At 51.0% G+C, this 8592-nt stretch overlaps 1 protein-coding gene across 1 annotated transcript; it reads left to right on the top strand.

Moving 5' to 3' along the window:
* Positions 1-469: 469 nt before the first annotated feature.
* SOWAHA (sosondowah ankyrin repeat domain family member A) lies at positions 470-4869 on the top strand. Its single transcript, XM_044781147.2, has one exon. It carries the CDS (start codon positions 1088-1090, stop codon positions 2795-2797), a length of 1710 nt encoding a protein of 569 aa, XP_044637082.2. The 5' UTR covers positions 470-1087; the 3' UTR covers positions 2798-4869.
* The last annotated feature ends 3723 nt before the right edge of the window (positions 4870-8592 follow it).

Raw genomic sequence — 8592 nt, 5'->3', positions numbered from 1 at the left:
CATTTTACTCCTGTTCCCTCTGCCCCCACCCATGTGAGTTCCACTAGATTAGGGGTTTTTATTTGTCTTGCTAACTGACGTACCACAGCCTGAAAAGGTCCTGGCACAAACTAGATGGTGAACAAATATTTGTGGATTAAAAGAAGTTTTTAAAACAGCATGATTCCAATTTTGCTTTCTTATTTTAAAGCATAAACATATATACACGTGTATGGGGAGGGGAAAAGAAAATATTTCCCAATATTAAGTGATTTCAAGTGATATTTTTCTTCCTTTGTTTTTCCTGTGGTTTTAGTCCCAAAATTCGATGTGAAAATGTATTATTTTATCATGAGATATTTTTTAAAACGTCTCTTCTAAACCTGGGGTAACACACATTGCCACGCACAGCGAATTGTCTTTGCTGCAAATTGCATGAAGCTGTTTTCCTGCATGAAACGCAATAGACAATTGGAGAGGTATTGATGGTCTTGAAACAAATTGCTTTATTATTTATTTATTATTTTAAAATAACTGCCCAGTATTTTGTGGTGGTTAAATATTTCTTAAAAGAATAGAAATCCTTGCCTCGCCGGTCGACCGCGGCATCCCCGGGGAACACGCCCACCTAGCAACCCGGAGCCGCGCTGAAGCGTGGCACTGCGCCTTTAATTCCCGGATTAGAGGGGGGTGGAGAGTTTCCACTCCCTAGCTCCCTCCGCGGCGGTGGTGGCAGCAGTCACCTGTAAGGCGAGCACCGCGCGCGGAGGATGGAGCCCGGCGCCCATTGGACAGAACATACGAGCAGAAACCTACCCCGAAGACTGGGGGCCCGGCGGGGTGGCGGCGGTGGGTGTACGCCGCGGCCCCCGGCGCCTTCCTCCTGGAGACACCTCGGCCCCGTAGCGTGGGCGTGACCGAGGTCCAGCTCCGGGGACACGCCTATCTGGCCTCGGTGAAAACGATCAGGTGAGGCGGACCGAGGCGGACGTGACTCCCGGAACCCCCCTCCGGCGCGTCCCAGCGGCTGCTGCGACGTCCACCGGCCCCAGCAGCCGGGAACCGGCGGGAGGGGGCGGCTCCCGCTCCCCTGCGGAGGGCACTGACCATGGCGCTGGCCGCGGCCGCTGCCGCTGCGGCCGCCGGGGTGAGCCAGGCGGCGGTGCTGGGCTTTCTGCAGGAGCAGGGCGGGAAGGTGCGCAACTCGGAGCTGGTGAGCCGCTTCAAGCCGCTGCTGGATGCGGGCGACCCGCGCGGCCGCGCTGCCCGCAGGGACCGCTTCAAGCAGTTCGTGAACGACGTGGCCGTGGTGAAGGAGTTCGACGGCGTCAAGTTCGTGGTGCTGAGGAAGAAGCCGCGGGCCCGGGAGGGAGCAGAGCCCCTGCCGCCCTGCGTGCCGCCCAGCACCCCCGGGGCACCAGCCCCTCCGTCGAAGATCACTTGCGTCTCAGAGGGCGAAACCGCTGCCTCTGGGGCTCCATCCTTGGCCTCGGCGCATCAGTCGGTGGAACCACCTGAGGACCCGGCCCCGCCATCAGAGCCCCAGGACACCCCCGGGCCTCCGGCCTCTGAGCCCACTCAGCCAACCGGGGAGCTGCTGTTAGGCTTGGTCCAGCAGTCAGGGGGGCCCTCCGACCGCGAGATTCCAGCCTTTGAGCTAACCCAGCCCTCCGATGGAGTCTCTGCAGACGTGGCCCCACCGTCTAGGGCACCATCGGAGGAGGCCTTACCCCACGCCGAGCCGCCAGATCCGGAACCTGAGCCTGGGGCGACGAAAGAGCCGCCGCCACCCCCTCCGCGCGCCGCGCCGCCGCCGAAGCCCTGCATGCTGCCGGTGCGCTGCGTCCCGGGCCCCGCCGCGCTCCGGATCCGGGCGGAGGAGCAGGGCCTGCGCAGGCAGTTGTCGGAGGAGCCGAGCCCGCGAAGCTCCCCGCTGCTGCTACGGCGGCTCTCCGTAGAGGAGTCCGGCCTGGGCCTCAGCCTGGGCCCTGGCCGCTCCCCGCACCTGAGGCGCCTGTCGCGCGCCGGCCCGCGCCTGCTGAGCCCCGACACCGAGGAGGTGCCCGCCGCGCCGCCGCCGTCCGCCGTGCCCCTGGAGCCCGCCGAGCACGAGTGGCTAGTGCGGGCGGCAGGTGGCCGCTGGACCCCTCAGCTGCACGGGCTGCTGCTGCGGGACAGCGGCCTGGCGGCCAAACGGGACTTCATGTCTGGCTTCACGGCCCTGCATTGGGCCGCCAAGAGCGGCGACCGCGAGATGGCGCTGCAGCTGGTGGAGGTCGCGCGGCGTGGGGGCGCGCCAGTCGACGTGAACGCGCGCTCGCATGGCGGCTACACGCCCCTGCACCTGGCGGCGCTGCACGGCCACGAGGATGCCGCCGTGCTGCTGGTGGTGCGCCTCGGGGCGCAGGTGCACGTGCGTGACCACAGCGGGCGGCGCGCCTACCAGTACCTGCGGCCCGGCGCCTCGTATGCGCTGCGCCGGCTACTCGGCGACCCCGGCCTGCGAGGCTCTACCGACCCTGATGGCACTGGCGGTGGCAGTCTTGCGGCCCGACGCCCGGTGCAGGTGGCCGCCACCATCCTGAGTTCCACCACCAGCGCGTTTCTGGGCGTCCTGGCCGACGACCTGATGCTCCAGGACCTGGCTCGCGGCTTGAGGAAGTCGAGCTCTGTCAGCAAGTTCTTGGGTGCCTCGCCCTTGGCTCCTCGTAAAAAGACAAAGACCCGTGGTGGCCTGCCGGCCTTTTCGGAAATCTCTCGTCGACCCACTCCGGGGCCCTTCGCTGGTCTGGCGCCCAGCCTGCCCCCAACAACCTGATGGTCCCTGAGGCTACGGCCTTGTTGATCTTATCAGGCCTGCCCCTCAGTCTAAGCCTGCCCAAGATGGCGGCCCGACACCTGCGGCTGCATCCTGTTTCCAGCTTTGTCCACTGCCGCCTCTTTTACCCAGGTGGGCCTACGCCTCTAGCTTCTGTCTGAAGCTTGACATATTTCCAGAGATGGGGTTCGGGATGCCAGTGAGAGCCTCATACGAAGAACGCCAAAAGTCAGGCTTGAACTTTGGAGGAGACTTGAAATTTAGGATCCCACATTAAGGGGCAGCAGCTGGTCTGGCCCCTTGAATGAGTTAATCCAATGCTTCTGCATCTATACGCTCCCAAGCCAGAATTAGAGCAAGGGTCTCTTTAAATGCGTGATGTCGGGTTGTTTGTCAGCTTTAAGATATGTAGTGATTTTGTAATTTGATGCTTTTATCACGTTTTTAAATTGAAATGAGGTAAAAACTTTCATAGCCTTTTGAAATTATATTTTTCCATTTTTAGGCAAAATGCTCAGACATTTTCAATCTTTTGCTAAATATTTTGAAATTCTATTAAAAAAATAAATGATCAAGATCTAAAGGAAATTAGTCCCAAGTAACTAAACCCTTAAACATTTATCTACCTCATTTTAGGCAGTCAAGATTCTAGAGTCTTGAACATAGAATAACCATTGTGACCATTGTGAATGTAATTAATTCAGTTGTACTGTGAATGCTAAATATTAGGAAACAAGTGCAACTTGGGAGTAAAGGTCATTTAACGGGAGAAAAGAGACATTTTGGCAAATACTTTTAATTTTGGGTTGTCTTTATGGTGAAATATAAATATGTGTCTTCGGCACTGTTGAGTGGTTATTTTGATTTGGCATGAATATTTAATTTTTTTAAAGTGTGATTTATTTGTGAATTGCACCACTGTGCCCTGTTTCTGAACCTGTGGTTTTCAATCTGAGCCTTTCAGTGCAGTAAGTGAATATTTAAAGAAAAAAAATGTAACAGCATTACACCAGAAAAATAACTGGTAAATAGTAATGGGTGTAATTAAGAAGCAACTACATTAGGGGGCCACCCTGTAGCGGAGTGGTTAAGTTCTTCTGCTGGGCTTCTGCGGCCCAGGGTTTTGCTGGTTTGAGCCTGGGCGCGGACATGGCACCACTCATCAAGCCATGCTGAGGTGGCATCCCACATAGCAGAACTAAAAGGACCTACAACTAGAATATACAACAATATGCTGGGGGGCTTTGGGGAAAAGAGGAGGAAAAAAGAAATGCCACGCTAAATGAAGTTAAATAAATTTATGTAAAAAGAAGTAATTATATGAAAGTTCTGTACATACAAAAAGTATGTGATAACCTTTTTTCTTTTTTTGAGGGAGATTAGCCCTGAGCTAACTACTGCCAATCCTCCTCTTTTTTCTGAGGAAGGCTGGCCCTGAGCTAACATCCATGCCCATCTTCCTCTACTTTATATGTGGGACGCCTACCACATCATGGCGTGCCATACAGTGCCATGTCCGCACCCGGGATCCAAACTGGCGAACCCCGGGCCGCCCAGAAGCGGAATGTGCAAACTTAACCGCTGCACCATCGGGCCGGCCCCAATAACCATTTTTTAAATCCACTTGAAAGAAGACAACTTCTTCCAAAATAGCAAATGCAGAATCTCTTTGCTCAGTGACCTTAGAAGGCTGGCTTAACTTCTTTGGACCTTTGCTTCTATCTGTAATGGAGCAGGTTTGCAGATACTGCCAAGATTTCCCAGGTTCAACATAGTGTAGTTATTATAATGGCTCTTCTGTTTTAAAGATGTGGAATCTGTTTGCTCACTCAACCCCTTTTTATTCATATTGTGATAATGCTCTGCTTTTGCAAATTGTGTTTGCATGTCATTAGTTACATCAAATAGTTTTTGTGGCACAGGATAGTGGGGTTCCCCTCCCATATATATGTATCACTAAGGCCTCTGAAATTATTTAAGGCAGTCCCTCATGGAATGTTTTGATTTAAGCAATGAAATAAACAGCCTCCCATTTTGTTCCTGCTTGTGCGATGATGTACTTCCCTTAAACATTCTACAGCTCTTGCTGCTGTATTTTTCTTTTCTATCTACTTAATTTCTTCTTTTTCTCCTCATCCTTCTTCTGCTTCTTTCAAGCATTCTATTATTGAAAGAGTTTGGATTGCTCTGCAAAATAAAGGAGTCAACCACACACATATGGTAGCCAAAAACTGTACATACGTAGGCCCTGATCTGACCCTTCCCACATTCCTTGCCTGGAACTCTAGCTAAGCTGCATAAATTATTTTAAAATGCAAATTAAATCTTCTGCCTCTGTAGAAAAATTGTGGGAGGCAATAATTATAGCAGTATGAGTAGCTGAAGGTCTAGAAGACAGAATCAAATATTAGAGATTTTCCGTGGTAAAAGAGAGGCTTGACTGAGACAAGGTAACAAAGGTCACAAACATAGGTATGAGCTGCCTTGAGAAAGGCAAAACCTAAACCAGCAAAGTAGTAACGATGATAACTAATGTTTATTGCACACTTAAATCAGAAGAGGATTACTTGAACTGCCAGAAGAAACTTTGTGTTTCAGAAGGGTGGACCTTAAGCTTTCCAAGTGAAGTAAAACATTTGGCAAGAATTTAGGATTAATAAGCCTAAAACTCAGGTGTTGGAAACCACTCCTGTTTTCCTTGCAGGCCAACACTTTCCAAAACTATAAGGTAAGTCAGTTGGAAATTATAGTTTGATATGCATATGAAAGTTTTTAAGAACCATAAGTTGCCTAGCAGGAGGTACACCTGTGGAAGGGTATTTCCAACAACTGACCAAAAAAATATAGTTGTTTATAGGTGAAGGCAATTTAGCTGGTTAGAATTGTCTCAGGAAAGAAAAGCACTCCTTTTAATGGGGGAGAAGTTAATTGTTGATGTAGATATGTATGAGTCATATCCAGAGCAAGCTTTTTAATAAAGTTTTACATTTTCTTTAGAGTAGGTTGGAGGTTGTTCTTGAGTATGTCTCACTCACCTAATGGAGACCAGGTTATGGGTAATGCATGTATGACCTGTGTTTACTGAGTGCCAGGTATTAACCACAACCTTATAAGATATGTACTGTTAGTATCTTGATTTTAAAGTGAGGAAACTGAAGCCTAGAGAAATTGCAGGTAACTTGTCCAGGCCTCATAGCTAGTAGCTGTGAGAGTGGGGATGGCATCCCGGTGCTGTCTTCCATTACAGTGTCCTGCTGCAGAAAAGCAAGGTGGTCTCACCTTAGCCTTTTACTCATTTAGTGACCTTAGGCAAGTCACCCAATTCTCCCAGCTCCATCTCTCTCCTCTGTGGGACATAAGACTGGCAGTACCTATCCTACAGGCTATGGGGAGGGAGGAGCATAGGCAATGAGTAAGTGGAGCTCTTTGTGAACTGTAATACATCCTGAAATATTACCAGGGGTGTCAAATTGGTCCCGCAAGGGTATCTGGCTGCATTCCAAAAACAAATAGCTCTGATCGGCAGCTTTGCTTTAACACAATCACCATCCTCTTACCATGTTAGTATTTGTATACATAAATAACAATTGACTCTGCTAGGAAAAATGTATTCCCACAAAAGGGAGGTTATCCCATATTCTGTATGTGATGTCACTTTTGTTAAAATAGATATAACAATGTCTGTCTTAATGTACATTCCTCTAGCATCCCTACCCCCCACTTCCAGACCTAAACAGCTTTCACTGAGCTAGCTACACCGAAATCATCCCTCAACACACAGTTATAAAGCTGGGCCCACCCAGTACTCATATTCTCTCCCTTTTTTGGCCTTTTCCTGGAAGAAATTATTAGACCTTTTAAAATGGTTTCATAAATAGACTCTATTCCTCTCCAGATAGCTTTTTGCCTTGAACTTCTGTCCTGGCTTCACCCTTCCAGAACTGCCACACCTCTGGACTTGAACCTGTGAGGCAGAGGTGACCTCAGGTGTTACTGCAGGCAAGAGGAAAGAAGGAAGACAGAGAAACACGGGCGATAGGGTGGGGTGGGGTGTCCAGACCGCTTCTGCAGAGAGGAAAAAAAAAAAAAAAAAAAGCCCTCCTAATGGGAAGTTGGTGCTGATTTAAATTTCAAAGATAACAGGTAAACTCCCATCGTGAGTGTCTAAACTGTGACCAGCCTGTGACGGTAACACTACAGGGTCGTTGAGAAGATTGCTTTATAGCAATTGCCGCCCTACACGCCACCCGCGCCCCCCCCCCACCCCCGCCTCCACAATCCCGTCACCTCCTGTCTCTGCGGTCCTCAACCACGTTAGACCTAAACTTCCTCTTAAATTCCTGATTTACATGAACAGCCCCGCGATTTGTTCCTGGGAGGATCCCTGAGGTTTATGCCATCCGCTCGGGAGGTACGTGGTGTGCCGAGCAGGCTGTTCAAGACAGATTGCGCGCTGGTTTGCGGCACCGCGGAACATCGCTTCCCTATTCCGTTTCCAATTTACAGTGTGAGGGTAAAAAGTACACTAATTAAATCCATATTAAGAGGAGCCGCGGGGGCGGGATGAGGCGCGCGGGGGAGGCGGCCGCGGGACTGCCTGTTGCCCAGCAACAAGCTCAGCCGAAGCCTGCCCTCCCTGGCGCCAGGGAGCATCGCCGCAGGCTGTGGGGCCGGGGGCGGAATGAGCAGGTGGGGGCGCAGGCGTCTTAACGAGCTGGGGGCAGAAACCCCAACAGAGAACCATGAAACCCTCTTTTCCCTCCTGGGGAACTAAGTAAGGCTCTTTTTGATACTGATACTCGAGATCAACACCCCCGGCTTCCCTCCTCCTCACTTCTCAGTAACCAACAACTTTACAACCAAGGCCTAGTGTCAAAGGAAAGCGAGCCAGCCTTCCCATGGCTGGCTGGCCAAAATTTTTTTCCGACAGAAGCAAAAAGGCTCAGCCCTAGCCTTCAGGCCCAGCAGGGACACCGTTCAGCAGGGCAAGGCAAAGTCCCAGTGTCTAGCCCGCAGGGCCTGGCAGCTGGGGAGGCTGCGGGTGGTAACGTGGAGACAGAAGCTTTCATCATAAGGAGAACAGTGCCCTCTGCTGGCAGTGTCCTGGAGGGTGGAATTTACCGGGCTTCTGGTTCCCCACAAAAGTCTCGGTCTGTGGTGTCAATACCGAACACCTATGGTGAGCTCATTCTTCCCCTCTTAAGGAATAACGGTGTGGAGGGGAGATAAACTGGGGCAGGAAGGAGACAGACGCAAGGTGGAAGGACGGGTGCAGGAGGTGTGGCCTTTTTGGGGGGCTCTCCCTGTAGGTAGGTACAAGCACAGAAGCCTCATGTTTCCCCATGGAAAAACAGCACAGAACCAAAGAGCAGTTTAACGGGACAATGGCAGACTCTGCTCCGCATGCCCATCCCGGGCTGGGAGTGCTTTGTCTGAAATAGGTACACGATTTCCACTGGCCTAATGGAGGATACTACGTGTGTTTCTAAGAATATCACAATGGGAGAATGCAAGGGGGAACGTAGAGGCCAAAAGGCAGAAATCAGTAGATTCGTCCAGAATGTGTCTCGAAGGGAGCTGCCAGGCTAGGCTGAGGATCTAGGAGCCAAGGCCCTGCCTACAGTGTTCAAAGGAGAGAAGCAAAGCATAATGTTAGAACCCGCAACTGCCTCAGCAGGGGCCCCATATGTTTTTTATAAAAAGGCACAATGTGAGCATTGTTCTGTGTTCAATAGCGCGACTGTTAAAACTAATGCTTTTGGTATGAATACAACCATTTAAAATTCTCAACCAAT

The sequence above is a fragment of the Equus asinus genome, chromosome 9, assembly GCF_041296235.1.
Source record: "Equus asinus isolate D_3611 breed Donkey chromosome 9, EquAss-T2T_v2, whole genome shotgun sequence".
Taxonomy (NCBI): Eukaryota; Metazoa; Chordata; class Mammalia; order Perissodactyla; family Equidae; genus Equus; species Equus asinus.
This window is presented reverse-complemented; position numbering and strand designations above follow the sequence as displayed.

Bases quoted from the DNA above. Each gene is read 5' to 3' on its own strand.
- SOWAHA (XM_044781147.2), top strand. From the start codon at position 1,088: ATGGCGCTGGCCGCGGCCGCTGCCGCTGCGGCCGCCGGGGTGAGCCAG.